At 49.0% G+C, this 15,352-nt stretch overlaps 3 protein-coding genes across 3 annotated transcripts; all 3 read right to left on the bottom strand.

Annotated features, from left to right (window-relative positions):
• Positions 1–1,774: 1,774 nt before the first annotated feature.
• LOC134288827 (uncharacterized) lies at positions 1,775–6,238 on the bottom strand. The gene is made up of 2 exons (XM_062854715.1): positions 2,651–6,238; positions 1,775–2,591 (listed from the first exon to the last, which is right to left on the bottom strand). The coding sequence occupies exon 1, from the start codon at positions 6,219–6,221 to the stop codon at positions 3,168–3,170; it is 3,054 nt and encodes a 1,017-aa protein (XP_062710699.1). The 5' UTR covers positions 6,222–6,238; the 3' UTR covers positions 1,775–2,591; positions 2,651–3,167.
• A 5-nt stretch (positions 6,239–6,243) lies between these two features.
• On the bottom strand, positions 6,244–8,575 carry LOC134285964 (uncharacterized). Its single transcript, XM_062847522.1, has 3 exons — positions 8,453–8,575; positions 6,348–8,408; positions 6,244–6,294 (listed from the first exon to the last, which is right to left on the bottom strand). Exons 1-3 carry the CDS (start codon positions 8,573–8,575, stop codon positions 6,244–6,246), a joined length of 2,235 nt encoding a protein of 744 aa, XP_062703506.1.
• Positions 8,576–9,083: 508 nt separating this feature from the next.
• Positions 9,084–14,680, bottom strand: LOC134285963 (uncharacterized). Its single transcript, XM_062847521.1, has 3 exons — positions 11,424–14,680; positions 10,151–11,367; positions 9,084–9,376 (listed from the first exon to the last, which is right to left on the bottom strand). Exons 1-3 carry the CDS (start codon positions 14,678–14,680, stop codon positions 9,084–9,086), a joined length of 4,767 nt encoding a protein of 1,588 aa, XP_062703505.1.
• Positions 14,681–15,352: the final 672 nt, after the last annotated feature.

Genomic DNA, 15,352 nt, shown 5'->3' with positions numbered 1-15,352 from the left:
ATTTCATCAAGCATTTGTTACAAATGAGGAACTCCAAGAATTCTTTCTTAGATATCCTTAACGATTCATCTAGGAAATACTTCAAGGACTTCTTTGCAAACTCCTCCTAAATTTGCTTCGAAAGTTGTTACTTTGCGATTGCTTCGGGAACTCCTCCAAGTGTTTCTGAAGGTATCTCCTTCAGAATATGTATTCCCAAGAATGCCATAAAGAGTTTCTTAAATATTTCAACAAACAATTCCTTTGGGGCAACCCAATATGATCCCTTGAGCAAATTCCCCAGAGGAATCCTTAAGGAATTCTTTCAAGATTTGTGTTTAGAAATTTCAGCTAGAATTCTTTTTGCAATGCCTCAAATGGTTTTTCTTGAAGTCCTTTCAAGGATTTCTTACGAAGCATTGTTCAAGCATTTCAAAGATTTCTTCAAAAATTCTTCCAATCATTGCTGTGTAAAATCGTCCAAAGATTCTCAAGGCATTTTTTTTCAATTTCTCTTTCACGATTCGTTCATGAATCCTTTAAGAAATTCCAGTGAAGACTTAATCTTTTTCTTCAAGGATTTTCCAAGCTACGACACAAATAGTCATTCCGGGATTTCCAAAAGTTTCCTTCAGATAATCCTCCAAGGATGAACACATTCATCCCCAAAGAATTCCTGCACAAATTCCCTCAGGGGGTCTTAAAGAAATTCCCCCAAGGCTTTCAGCAAAAATTTCTTCATGGAAATCTATAGAAATTCTTTTGCAAATCAACATCAACGATTTTGAGGGAAATTCTTTGGGGTTTATGCGATTGATTTCTTTTAAAAATAATCAAGGCATTTGATAATTAATTCTTCCAAAAATCCAAAATTTCTTCAGGATACCTTTATTTAATTCCTCATAGTACTTCTAATACTTCTAGTAGTAGTAGTAGTAGTAGTAGTACTTCTACTACTACTCAAGAATGTGAATAAAGATATCTCCAAAATCAACCCAATGATTCTTTCCGAATACATCTTTGAATTCATCTAGAAGATTCTTCGAGGATTCCTTTAAAAAATCCTCTAAAACTTCTTGCAAGCATTTCTACAAATTCCTTTACAAAATCTCACAAGGATCCATTAAGTAGCCATACCTGATCAAGCATGATCTCATAAATTCATCATAGATATTTTCCATGAGGGACTCACGCAAGAGTCCTTCTTGAAGAAGTCTAAAAGAATCCTTGGAGATATTCCTTAAGGTTCATCTGAAGGATTCGTTGAAGGACTCCATGACATAATCCTTGAAGGGCTTTATGAAGGGATCCAAAGACGTATTCCTGAAGGAATTCGTAAAAAAGAATCCTTGAACGAATTTTTGTAGGATTCGTTGATAAATTTTTCAAGAAATTCCTGAATAAATTCTTGGAGTTGTTCCTGAAAGTATCAATTCAAGTATTTCAAAATAAATGCTTAGAAGAATTCTTGAAGCATTCCATGAAAAAAGTTCTAAAGTAAATCTTAAAGGATTTTTTTGTAGAAGTATTTGAAGTAACTGCTAGATAAATCGTAATACATATTCTCGATGGCAAGGTAAGTATTTACCTTGCCCGAAGGAATTCTCGCAGAAACCCTTTAAAAAATGCTTGAAAAGAAATACTTGATGAAATCGTTGGATACGTTGATTGCACTATTTTTTCATACGAAAGCAAAAAAAAAATGATAAACTATTTGTTCTGGACTGCACAAACTTTAGTGGACTGTATAATAAAAAAGCAAGTCCAGAGCCACACTTCACCCCTTCGACACTAGTTGCACTTGCACTTTCGGATGCGCTCGAGTAAAAACGTTTGGACTGCGGTTCGCGGTTAGAAAAAATCAACTATATTGGACCGAGCTTCGTGGTACACTAACTGGGGATCTGTATTTCAAATTTTCTCGTTGCGATCGATCTATCTATCACTCTATCTCCTGACTACCTGCGATCGTGTACGATCGGTGGGAATTAACTGAGAGGAGAGTACTCCTCGGAACTGTTATACAGTGTTTTAGCGCAAATTGGGGTAAACTTGACGGTTGTTCGCAAACATGCCGCCCCCTTTGAAACCGGCTGGTTTCAAATAAACTCTACTTCTAGCCATAGTTTATAATAATTGGAGTTCAAGTACTTAATTCTAACTAATAGTGGCAAATTAGAAGAATACAATTTTGTAATTCACTGTAGTTCACAAGATATTGGATCACGGAGTTGGGTATGTCGTCTTCGATGACGTCATCATTGCCGATGGGTTACCGGCTCTTCGGGTCTGGTCTCATCTGGGATGTGGTATCGTCGACCTCAGTCGACTCTCTTCGTGGATTTCTTCGTAGGCTTGCTCGGTTTCGTCGTCACACCGTGTTGTACTGCGGTTGCAGAGTACGCGTGCGACGGGATCCTGCGGGTGCAGCTTCTTCTCTTCATCTTGTGGGTTTGCTTCTTCGTCTCGTCGTGGTTCATTGGTGGTCGATCTTCTCGTCTGTCGGGTTGCATCGGTTGATGCACTTGCTTCAGTGGGGATCATCTTGGACGGCTTCGTCTTGTACGGGCCGCCGCCGGGGTGGTGGTTGAAGTGCATCGATTGGTGATTTCCTCGGGAAAGGAATTATGTAGATTCTGTGTGTAGTTTTTCCGAAACTGGAACAACTTACCCCACAAAGGCAGTAGTGGTGCCTGAGAGTTCTCCTTGGAGTAACGCCTTGCGGGTGTTGGTTCCAGTGGAAGGCTTCTAACTTGTCCTCGGTCGTAGCGATTGACGGTAGAGCTGGCCGGGCCTATTGCCAACCAAACGAGGGAGGTGACCTGGAGATGGTACCATGGCTGTCTCCAGGGGATGCGGTGGTAGCGAGTGTAGTGCTACCGAAGACACAGAAGAGATTAGAAATGGCTTTGCTTGGCGATGACCAAGTGGCCAACGCAGATGCCCAGTGCACCGGAGTGGGAGTAAATGCTATCTCCCATGCTGAACTGAATTGCTTCAGTGTTACCCTTTACCAAGACGAGGGACTTGGACAGACATACACAGACGATACTTGACGAGACTTGACCTTTCACCAATTGTAGACTGACGGATGATCTTTGGACTTCATCGAGGTGACCCATGGGGTCCGAGGCGAAGCACTCGTAGAGTGCTTATTGATTGGAGTTTTGTTGCAAATTTTCATTGTCTCAAATAGGCAAGGGACAGACCTTGGTGATGCCTCTGTCGAAGCTACCATCCTTGGTACGTACCGTGACAACACGAGCATGCCCGTCAGTACCAAGAAACACCTTTACCACTCTGCCAAGTGGCCACCTCAGTGGAGGTGTGTTCTCTTCTTTGAGAAGAACCATCGTACCCACAGCGATGTCGTCCTTCTTCTTCGTCCATTTGACACGATTCTGCAGATCAGAAAGGTACTGGGTGCTGTACTTCTTCCAGAACTGCTGGGTGAGAGACTGAGCTTGCTCCCACATCTTCAGGTGGTTGATGGAGACATCGTCGAAGGTTCGATCCGCTACAGCAGTTAGCGGACGCTGCACAAGAAAATGCCCCGGGGTTAGGGCCTCGTAGTCTGTAGGATCGCTGCTGATAGCAGTCATCGGTCTAGAGTTTAAGACCGCTTCGATTTGGGCAAGAGCCGTCAGCATTTCGTCGTTCTTCAACGTTCGGAGTCCTACTGATTTCTTGAAGTGGGTTTTGAAGGACTTTACTTGAGCCTCCCACAGACCACCGAAATTTGGCGTCCGGGGTGGGATGAACTTGAATTCGATGCCATCGTTCGCTGCTTCCTTGATAACGGAATCTTGGAATTTTCTGTCGTTCATCTGCTTGCAGAGCTCCTTCAACTCCCGATTTGCACCAACAAAGGTAGTTGCGTTGTCGCACATGATGGGCTGTGGTCGGCCTCGTCGAGCGACGAAGCGTCTTAGAGCCGCAATGAATGCCTGAGTCGTCAAATCCACAACGAGCTCTAGATGAATTGCCTTCACCGACAGGCAGACAAACACTGCAACGTAGCACTTCGCCGGGCTGGATTTCCGGTTGGGGTAGCTGATGTGGAAAGGTCCGCAGTAGTCCACGCCGACCTTCAAAAATGGAGCTGATGGAGTGACGCGCTCCACTGGTAAATCAGCCATAAGCTGATCGATGACCTTTGGTTTCCTTCGGAAACACGGAATGCATCCGTGGATGACCTTTCTCGCCAAGCTGTTCGCATTCGTTGGCCAGAATCTTTCGCGAAGGGTTGCTACTAGTAGTTGCTGTCCAGCGTGGTAGAACTTGTAGTGGTAGTGCCTAGCTAACGCTATTGCTAGCGGATGACGATGATCCAAAATGAACGGATGCTTTCGAGTTTCGGGCACTGGCGCATTGGCAAGACGACCACCGACGCATATGATGCCTGCCTTCAATACAGGGTACAACGATCTGATCCTGGACGATGATTTCACCTCTCCTTGTTTTCCAAGATCTGCCATTTCTTCCGGAAAGCTGTCTTGTTGAGCTTGACGCACTAGGACGATCAGTGCTTCCTCTAATTCTTCCAATGAGACAGGTCCAGTTCGCTTCGAACTTCGATTTGTAGTATTGTGCTTGAAGCGGATCAGAAGGGCTACAATGCGCTGCAGCTCCTGGTACGACCATCGTAGTCCAAACAGCTCATTCGGAGGAACTCCCTGTGCGGGAAACGCTTGAGATGCACGCTCTTCCAGAAGCGTGACGTCTTCTGGAACTTCGGAGATTTGGCTCGTTTGAGGCCAATAGCATTGATCCTGCAATAACCACTGGGGACCTTCGAACCAGCGCCTTTCGTATTGGAGTTGGGCTGGCGACATCCCACGAGAAATGAGGTCCGCAGGATTCTCGATTCCCGCTATGTGGCTCCACGTTCCGCCTTGGGTGAGATGTTGTATCTCCGATACTCGGTTGGCAACGAACACTTGCCAACGAGACGGAGGAGATCCGAGCCAGTGATTAACAATTGTGGAATCCGTCCAGAAAAACGCAGTAGGTACAGCCTTGACTTGGACGAACTTCTCGTAGAGGTGACTTAACAGGAGTGCAGCCGACAGCTCGAGCCGGGGAATTGTCATTTTCTTCTTCTTTTGCTCCAGATTCTCAAGAGGAGCCACTCGAGACTTCGATGTGATTAACCGCACAGTAACGGACCCGTCTGAAGCAACGCAACGAAGATAGAGACACGCTCCGTACGCTACTGTTGACGCATCGCTGAATCCGTGCAGTTGAACGGAAACGCAATCGTTGCTGAGTCCAACCCAGCGGGGAATAGTAAGCGTTTCGAGTGCCATCAAGTTCTGCCGATATTCTCTCCACATTTCCTGTATCGACTCATCCAGTGGGTCATCCCAGCCGCATTTCAGCCGCCACAGCTGCTGAATGAAGATTTTCGCCTGCACAACAACCGGACCGACTAGTCCTAACGGATCGAACAGGCACGCTGCGTCGGAGTGTATGCTTCGCTTGGTGATGGTCGAGGAATTGGACTTCCATTGAGGAAAGGAAAAGTGGAATTCGTCGGAGCTCACATTCCACCGTAGTCCCAGTGTTTTCACTGTTGCATTGGACGAATCAAGCTCAAGCATGGAGCGATCATCTCGCAGGTGCTTCGGGATGCTACGGAGAACTTCGCTTGAGTTTGAATTCCATTTCCGGAGACTGAATCCCGCCGAGTCCGACACGTCCTTGACTTGCTTCACCAACGTTTTGGCTTCCTCGACGCTATCGGCGCCCGACAGCATATCGTCGACGTAAAAGTCATGCTGGATCACTTCAGATGCCACTGGATGCGTGGCTGCACAATCTTCGCCCAGCTTCTTGAGGCATCTTGTCGCTAAATACGGCGCGCTAGCCGTTCCGTATGTGACAGTGGTGAGTTCGAAGAATTTCAGGGGTTGGTCTTTCGAATCACGCCACACAATTTTGTGGAGAGGATGATCGGTCGGTTGAGTGAGCACCATCCGGTACATTTTCGCCACATCCGACACTACCGCTATTCGATGGAGGCGAAACCGTAGTAGAATCGCCAGAAGAGGATCCTGGACCACAGGGCCCACCATTAATGCGTCGTTGAGCGACACTCCCGTTGATGTGCGGCACGAGGCATCAAAGACAACACGAAGTTTTGTGGTCGTGCTGTCAGGACGCAACACCGCATGATGCGGCAAGTAGTAGACTGGTGCTTCACTGTCGTTCTCCTCGGGGACTTGCTTCATGTGCCCCATCAGCTGATATTCATGAATGAACTCAGTGTACATCGCCTTCAATTCCTGGTCGCTGTCCAGCCGCCTTTCGAGGCTCAGGAACCGCTTGATAGCGATGTTTTTGGATTCGCCTAGTTTCTCCATTACGTGCTCCTTTCGTGGAAGGGCTACGACAAACTTCCCTTCTCCGTTTCGGGTGGTAGTTCTGTTGAAAATCTCCTCACACGCTGTTTCCTCCACTGAGTTCGTGCTGTTGATATGACACGTCTCCAGCTCCCAGAATTTGGCGATGAGTTCTTGCAGATCAACCATCGTGCTGACGAAAGTCGACGTTCTTGGAATGTTGGCAGGAACTTCTGGAACTCTACCAGACACAATCCATCCGAAAACGGTTTCCTGGAGAGTCGGACCACTATCCGAGAGCTTTCGTCGTCCCGCAGCAAGAAGATCGATGTAGAATTCAGCACCGATGATCATATCGATGGGACCAGGTTCTCCGAAGGTCGGATCCGCCAACACGATGTCGCTTGGTATCTCCAGTACCTTCACTTGGACAGGGCTGATCGGCAACGTCCGGGTGATCTTGGGCAGGACGTAGAACTGCATATCTTCGTCGAAGGCGGAGAGTGTTGCTTGTCGAGGTTGAATCCTTGCTTGCACCGATTTCGTCGATGTGACGCTTCCGCTGCCGATTCCTTCCACTTTCAAAAGGGCTGGAGTCTCCTTCAGCTTGAGCTTCTTGGAGAAGCTGGTAGTGACGTAGCAAAACTCTGAACAGGAGTCCAGCAACGTTCGAGCAAACGAAACGTTTCCGAACGGGTCTTGCACTCGAACAATTGCGGTTGACATTAGTACTTGTCGAGGGAGAGATTGCTTATTTTCTGATTGCTTAACAGCTTTCAGAGTAACAGTGGCGTGTGGGTCTGTAGTGGGTTGTGGGGGAGTGTGCGGAGAGCTTGATTGGATCACTGGGTAGGAGTTTGTGGTTTGTGTAGCTGGTTGAGTGGGTGTTTGTGTCTGACCTTTTGGTGGTGTTTGACTTGGTTGTGGCTGTGTCTGTCCTGCTGCGCGGGTTTGATCTTGCGTTTGTGGAACGGATAGTTTCGGTGCTCGCGGACTCGTTGGCGCGTTCTCGAAATGCAGCATTGTATGATGCTTTCTGCCGCACTTCGTACAGGAACCCTTGGAGCAACCTTCTGCGTAGTGACCTGCGGATAAGCAGTTGCGACACAGACGTTTCTTGTTGGCCTCTTCTACCCGCTGATTAATCGTCAAGCCCTTGAACTTGTTGCATTTGAAGGGAAGATGGAACGGCTCCGCACAGAACAGGCATTTTCGTGCAGATTCGGATGACGTGTGCGTCGTTGTGACTCGAGCACGCTTCTGCTCGGATTCGATGGGCTTGTAAGGCGCGATGGACTGCAAAACAAGACAGTGATCACGCAGAAACTCCAACAGCTCGTCGAATTCCGGAACATCTTTGGAGTTGTGATGTGATTCCCACAGCCGGAGGGTGGCTGAGTCCAGACGAGAGCAGAGCATGTACGCAAGGATCGTTGACCAATTCGCCGTGTTTTCCCCAATTTTGTTGAGCATTTGGAGGTTCCTGTCGAACTCGTTGATCAAGTGATTCAACGCATCGCAGTTTTCTCGTCGCAACGGCTCCACGGAAAAAATCGCATCCAGATGCGCCTTTACGATGAGCTTTTTGTTTTCAAACTTCTTCTCCAGGGCCTTCCAAGCAACTTCGTAATTCTCCGCCGAGAGCTCCACCGAGCAGATTTCTTGTAGGGCATCGCCGTGGACAGAGGATCGCAAATAAGTAAATTTGTCGATCGGCGCCAGCTGGCGATTGTTATGAATGAGGCTGCGAAACGTGTCCCGGAAAGTTATCCACTCCTTGATCTTGCCGCTGAAGGATGGCAGCTTTATGTCTGGCAGCTTGACTCTCGATATCCCGAAATCTACATGAGCTTGGACTCCAGCAGTCGACTGGGAAGAACTCGGCTTCGGCGGTCTTAACGATATTAGAGCAGCCTTAACTTCACAGTACTTCTCTTCCACTACACGGATCGCTTCATCGTACTGGGCTTCACGGGTAGCGGTTGCCTTTTCCAGGCGTTTCTTTCGTTCCTCTGCAGTTTCCTTGACGTCTTCATCATCTTCTTCGGGGTCTACTTCGTCCATGGCAATCTCGATCGGCGTACACTGTAGAACTTCTGCATCATATTCTCCAACGCTTCCAATCGCACCTCAATTTGGTTCTCCTGATTAGATCGCTGGAACTCGTTGACGAATTTCACAATTGCCTTCAGGGAATTCTTCAGCTGCCGTTCTTCACGACTCAGCTCCCGCAAACTTTCTTCTTCCGCCATGCTGAACACCACTTCACAAGCTAATCAAATCAAGTTTAAAGCACTGCTTGCACTTCGCACTGAATGTTCAGAGTTCAACGTTCCAAGTTCTACACTGTCACACTAGTTCGCAAATTCATTCACTTTGTGCAACTTAGCAGTGCAATAAGCTGATTATTGTTGTCCACTTTATCACTTTTTGTCACTCACTAATCGCCACACTCGACCGGAATACTCCTCGAAGATCCAACGCGACGTTCCACAGTGACGCGACCCGAATTGACTGGACAAGCGACCATAGACAGCCGATAAGGAGGACCAGCAGCGGACTAGCAACCAAAGGGACCAACCAAACCAGAGAATCCGTCAGATCAGGGACACATTGACTCAATCCAGACCACAAGTCCAGAACTGAAAACGCTCAAGCATTCAATTTGCACAATTTATTAAGGCTCTTTGTTCGCCCCACAATCACCCACAAAATGGAGACGCCACATGCAAGGAACGCCACCACAGAACATGCAATCAATTACTTCCCTGTGAAAAGTGTTTCTCCGGTTCGTTGGCCACACCGCATGCAATGACCGCCGACCAGCAGCAGCAACAGGATCTTCTTCGCCCCAGCAACAGCAAGCAACTCTTCCTCAGCTTCGAAATACTTCACCGCCGCAGTGGATTTCATCCACGTTTCAACATCACCAGCGCAGGAACAATGGTAAACGTGCAGAACAATGCCGCCGATATCTGCAGCTAGCAACGCCGATTCTTCTGTGGAATCTATCCACCACTCCGACCACGCGCGCACTTCGGCCGATCGCACAACTTAATTGTCCAATGTCCACCGGTTATGATCCGGCTCGAAGGACCATGTTCTGGACTGCAGCACACTAGTGGACTGTATTAAAAAGGTTGCAAAAAATGCAGTTCCAGAGCCACACTTCACTCCTTCGACACTAGGTACACTTGCACTTTCGGATGCACGAGAAATTCGGCACTGCGGTACGCGGTTTGGAAAAAATAAACTATATTCAACCGAGCTTCGTGGTACACTAACTGGGGATCTGTATTTCAAATTTTCTCGTTGCGATCGATCTATCTATCACTCTATCTCCTGACTACCTGCGATCGTGTACGATCGGTGGGAATTAACTGAGAGGAGAGTACTCCTCGGAACTGTTATACAGTGTTTTAGCGCAAATTGGGGTAAACTTGACGGTTGTTCGCAAACACTATTGTTAATACGGTTTTGACCTGACATGTGTTCAGATCTTAATTTTTATAAATGCGGCCCCTGAATTTCTGCTGCTACCTTAAGCTAAGTCATCAACTATGTTTGATCCTATTATTGGAATATCTCAATGCTCATGAATTTTACTTCCATATCGATACTGGATTTCGTAAAATTCAATTTTAATTCTAACACATTTTTCTTGTAATTTTGGGGCCATCTGTGTGCCCCATTCCAAAAAAAAAGCTCTTAATAATTACGAAGGGGCCCCCACATACCTATCAGCAATTCAAACTTGTATTAGATACCTTCCTTGATTTGGAGGCCCCCTGAAATCAGGGGCCCGGTGCGGACCGCACCCATCGCACCCCCCTTGCTACGCCACTGGATCCACCGCGCCCAGAATCTGTCCAACAGTTGGTTGCACAGGTCCCAGTTACACCTCGCTGTCGCCCTCTCTTCGATCGGCTCTCTGGCCGGCTGGTTGACGCCGCTGGTGCTCAGCATGAGGAAGCAGTTTGGCGTTAGAGCTTCCTGCTCCTCAGAGTCGATTGGGAGATACGTCAGCGGCCTCGAATTTACGATGGATTCCGCTTCCACCAGGAGCGTCCGAAGGGTCTCATCGTCCGGCTTACCTCCAGTAGACAGTGATGCCAGCGCGCCTTTCACCGACCGGACCATGCGCTCCCAAGATCCCCCCATATGCGGCGTGGAAGAAGGATTGAAACGCCACTGAGTATCCGTATTGGTGAAGGTACTAGCGAGGTTGCTGTTGATCTGCTGGAGTTCCATCTTGAGGTCACGGTTTGCACCCACAAAGTTCGTTCCTCTATCACTAAAGATTTCCCTCGGGGCCCCCCTCCGTGCAACGAAACGCCTTACCGCCATCTTGCAGGACTCCGTTGTGAGGTTGTGCACCACTTCAAGATGCACTGCGCGTATGGTCAAGCAGGTAAATAACGCGACCCAACGTTTCACCTCGCTGCGTCCCTGCTTCACCAACATCGGCCCAAAGTAGTCCACGCCGACGTAAGTGAATGGCCTAACGTGTGATACCGTCCTTGCTTGTGGCAATGGAGCCATTCTCGGGATTTCTGGAACTGCCTTGTAGACTTTGCACCACTGACACAGCTTTCCGGCCTGCTTGAAGACAACTCTCATCTCCGACACGTGGAACCTTTGACGCATTTCATTCACCGCAGTTTCCGCATTGCAGTGCTTGTACTGCCGATGGTACCAATCGACCAGAAGTGTAGTGCCGCCGTGTCGCTTGGGCAGAATAACTGGGAACTTAAAGTCGAACGAAACCTGCTGTGCACCTGCGATTCTACCGTCCATTCGCATGACGTCCTGCTCGTCCAGAAAAGGAGAAAGCTTGCGAATCTTGCTGGTCTTGTCCAGCTGCAGTTGTTCACCAGCAGGAAGTTGCTGATTGCGCTTGAGAATAACGATCTCGTCCCCGAAAGTTTCGTGCTGGATAAGCTTGAAAATAGTTGTCTCCGCTCGCTGCAGTTCATCTCGACTTAGCCATTCTGTACAGTTTGTAGGTTGCTTCTTAGCTTTGCAACGAATGTTGAACACGAACCTGTGCACGTAGGCTACAGCGTGGACCAGGCCTCCCATTTCGAGAACCGCCTAAACTGGAACAGTTGTTCCTGGGCTACGTCGTGATGAAGGTGAACCGGACGAAGCTCCTCAGACGACTCGTTGCCTTTCATTGTTTGCTGGGGCCACGAATCTGGGTGCTCGTAGAGGAACTTTGGAGCTTGAAACCAGCGACTGCCAGTAGTGATATCGGGGCCTTTTCCCCACTTTATAGCCTCGTCGGCCACATTCAAACGAGACGGCACCCAGCGCCATTCATCGACCTGCGTGAGATCGTGGATTTCAGTTAGCCTGAATGCGACAAATTGCCGATATTTTCGGGGATCTGCTCGCAACCAGGAGAGGAAGGTGCAGGAATCACTCCAAAACGTTTTGCGCCTAATCGGAATCGTGTGGTTCTCAACAACAGATTTTGAAAGCCTGGCTCCAAGAACAGCTGCTGACAACTCCAACCTGGGAATGGATAATAGCTTCAGAGGCGCAACCTTCGTTTTTGCCGACACCAACGAGCATCGAACTGTTGTTCCTTCGACAATCCGGAAATAAGCCACTGCTGCGAAGGCTTCCTCGGATGCGTCCACAAATATGTGCAGCTCCGCAGTCCCGTAATCTTCAGAGGAGTAGCCAGGGAAGTAGCAACGTGGGATTTCGATTCGGTCTAGCTGCTGCAGTAATTTGATCCATCGCTGCCATTGCTCCAGAAGTACGTCCGAGATGCGTTCGTCCCAACCGATTCCGGAGCGCCAGATGTGCTGCACAAGCACCTTTCCGTGGACTACGAAGATGGCTACCAGTCCGATGGGGTCGAAGATACTCATCACGGTTCGTAGAACTTCTCGTTTGGTCGGAACGACGTCACCAAGAAGAAGAGCCTGGATTTCTTCCCTGAACACACCTTGGAATACGAAAACATCCAGTTCCGGCTTCCAGATCATGCCGAGAACGCGTTCGTACGCGGCAGACTTATCGATCCAAACTTTCTTCGCAGATTCCGTTTTTTGTTCCCCGACCCGTGTACGAACGTGATTCGAGTTCGATAGCCAGTTTCGTATAACAAATCCAGCCTTCGAGTGCACTAACTTCACCTGTTCTGCAAGTTCCACTGCTTCCTGTTCGGTATCCACACTGCACAAAAAATCGTCGACATAATGGTGCTTCGTTATCGCCTCCGCTGCCTGCGGAAACTCGTCGGCAAACTCCTCGGCATTCCGATTTTTTACGTACTGGGCTGCAGAAGGAGAGCAGGTGGAGCCAAACGTCGCTACGTCCATGACGAACACCTCGAATTGCTTGGACGGATCGTCTCTCCATAGGAATAGTTGAGCCGACCAGTCCTCAGGGCGAATCAAGATCTGGTGGAACATCTCGCAGATATCGGCACTAATAGCTACCTCGAACTGGCGAAATGAAGACAGAACGGCCGGAAGCGGTGCGAGAAAATCCGGACCAGACAGAAGAGCAGAATTGAACGACTGGCCTTGAACTTTGGCGGCCGCATCCCACACTAGCCGCACCTTGTTAGGCTTCCTCGGGTTCGTGACAACGTTCAGTGGCAGAAACCAAGTCCGCTTAGGATCGAAGCTAGCTAGTTCGTCTGGACTCGCCTTATGAGCATACCCCTTGACTTGATATTGGCAGATTTGAGTCTTCGCGTTGTCGAATAGATCAGGCTTGGATGCTAGACGACGCTCGAGACAGCGGAATCGCTTTTCCGCCATGGGCCAGCTGTTCGGGAATTCCACATGATCGTATTTCCAAAGCAAGCCGGTTTGAAATCGACCTGACTCCGTCCGTACAGTAGTAGCTTCGAGGATCTGCCTGGCACGTTTATCGTCATCGTTTTCTATTGCAGAAGATGTAGCATTCACACTTTCCAATGCGAAGAACTCCTTCACGAGGTCGTGGAGCTCTTGTTCGGGCGAACGGACGGAAATGTGGAATAGCTGGTTAGCGGACTGCTCAACTTCTGTGGATGTGCTTCCATAGACTGTCCAGCCCAATCTACTTTTTGCTGCAATCGGGCTGCCTCTAGCTCCTTCTCTGCTTTTCCGGGTTGTCATCACGAAGGAATTGTCCAAACCGATCAGGATCGTAGGAACGGCGTCTGTGTAGCTGTGGACAGGTAGTCCTTGCAGATGCGGAAACTGTTCGGAAAGTTGGCTGAAATCCAACGACTGCACTGGAAGGTTGAGACTCTTAACGGTATGCGCTTCCTTCAAATCGAGCCTCGTTGAGTTCGTTGCACCGGAAATCTGCAGCTTTATCACTTGTGAATCGTCTTCCACTCGTTCAACACCACTGGTCCACTGCAAGCAGAGTGGATGTATGGCTCCGGTGACCCCAAGTTCTTCTGCTACCTGCGCTTCCACCAGAGTTTTGGATGAACCATCGTCGAGAAAGGCGTACGTTCTGATGGTTTTGCCATTTCCGTGTAGCGACACCGGAGTAATACGGAACAGAACAGCTTGCTGGAACTGCCGATGAACGGTAACCGTGCTTGTAGTCTTTGGAGTGTCGGTTGCTCGGGATAATTGTGGATTCCCTGGATGAAGAAGCTTGTGATGACGATCCTCGCAACCATTCTCCCCACAGTTGCTTGCCTTGCATGGGAACTTTCCGTGAGAGCCCAAACAGCGACGATAGAGAAATCGCTCTTGCACTAGTTTCCAGCGATCTGCAAGTTGCATCTTCCGGAAGGAGTGGCAGTCCTTTATTCTGTGTCCGTCCTTCTTGCAGGCCGCACAGGGTTTCGGCTTGTTCTCCTGACGGTTGGCGGAAACGCTTTCCACTGCCTTCTCCTCAGAGGTGTGCACGAACATTTTCTCCTTCGTCTTCGGTTTCTCCTGCTTGCCACGATGTCCATCTGCTTCGTTGAGAAACGTCACTTCACTGGCGGCTGTCACGATCTGGTCCATGTAGCTGCCAAACGTGGTGAGATCTGCGATGGCATATTGCCGCTTGAAGAGCGACCAGTTTAACTTGAGGGTAGCTGGCAGCTTACTCACCAACTCCTGAAGCAACAGAGGATTCGAAAGGTGGTCCTGTAGACCCGCTGCTTGGAGGTGGCTGCAAAGGTTTTTGCATGCCAAACCGAAACCGATCAGACTCTCCAGGTGTTCCGATTTTGAGGTCGGCGTCGCGCGAAGCTTGGAAAGTAGAGAGTTGATGATTTGCTCTGGACGTCCGTACAGCGTTTTCAACGTGTCGATGATTAACGGTACAGAAGATGGATGCATCAGATGGCTTCGAACTGCCTCCAACGCGTTTCCCTTTAGGCACCGCTGCAGCCGCATCAGGTTCTCGCCATCGGAATAGCCATCGTATTCTGGTAGCAGCTCAGGAACAACGGCCACTCGACTGGATCACCGGTGAAAGCAGGGAGCTCTCTGGGCACGACGTGTCTGGCGGCGAGTTGCTGTGAGGTTGGACCGAATAGCTGCCGCCGAGCAACATCGTTGGCAGCGGAGACGGGAGCGGTGATGGGGGCAGATGCGGGAACCATCGGCGACATTATTGGAGACAATCGAGAGGAAACTGTATGCACGGAGGGGGGAGTAGAATGGGCTTGAGGTGTACTCATATGCGCCGGCACGAATGGTAGAATGGGGGGAAGTAAGCATGGCCCGGTGGGCGGAGGGGGTGTTTTATTTATTTGTTCAACAGCTCGTGTCGGTAGCGACAGATCAACCGAGCTCAAAACATTCAATTGCGGTACAAATGCAGAAATAGTATTGGAGCACGTTTGACTTACCGAGCTGGTGACTTTGTTATTACCGTCGCTGGTAGGCAGATCGTACGCAACTTTGCGCGCTGGCTTTGGCACATTCACCGTCGATGATTGTGTCGGCTGGAAGTGTCGAGGTTCGTCCGGGTGTCGATCTAGGGTCTGGCCTTGACAAGGTGTCTTAGCCAACAACTGTTGCTGGAAACTGTCCACACGCTGTTGCAGCTCACTTAGCTGCTCC

Source organism: Aedes albopictus, chromosome 2, assembly GCF_035046485.1.
Source record: "Aedes albopictus strain Foshan chromosome 2, AalbF5, whole genome shotgun sequence".
NCBI lineage: Eukaryota > Metazoa > Arthropoda > Insecta > Diptera > Culicidae > Aedes > Aedes albopictus.
Note: the sequence above shows the minus strand (reverse complement) of the source record. Positions and strands in the feature narration are given on the sequence as shown.

Excerpts from the sequence above, each read along its gene's own strand:
- LOC134288827 (XM_062854715.1), bottom strand. The coding sequence starts at position 6,221 with ATGGGGCACATGAAGCAAGTCCCCGAGGAGAACGACAGTGAAGCACCA.
- LOC134285964 (XM_062847522.1), bottom strand. The coding sequence starts at position 8,575 with ATGGCGGAAGAAGAAAGTTTGCGGGAGCTGAGTCGTGAAGAACGGCAG. Across the intron at positions 8,409-8,452 it reads ATCAGGAGAACCAAATTGAG|TGTACGCCGATCGAGATTGC; the intron begins GTGCGATTGGAA and ends GAAGTTCTACAG. Across the intron at positions 6,295-6,347 it reads CCCTTCCACGAAAGGAGCAC|CCTCGAAAGGCGGCTGGACA; the intron begins GTAATGGAGAAA and ends GCGGTTCCTGAG.
- LOC134285963 (XM_062847521.1), bottom strand. The coding sequence starts at position 14,680 with ATGCGGCTGCAGCGGTGCCTAAAGGGAAACGCGTTGGAGGCAGTTCGA. Across the intron at positions 11,368-11,423 it reads GCCCAGGAACAACTGTTCCA|GTTCGTGTTCAACATTCGTT; the intron begins GTTTAGGCGGTT and ends CTACGTGCACAG. Across the intron at positions 9,377-10,150 it reads CCAGTGGCGTAGCAAGGGGG|TTGTGCGATCGGCCGAAGTG; the intron begins GTGCGATGGGTG and ends TGGACAATTAAG.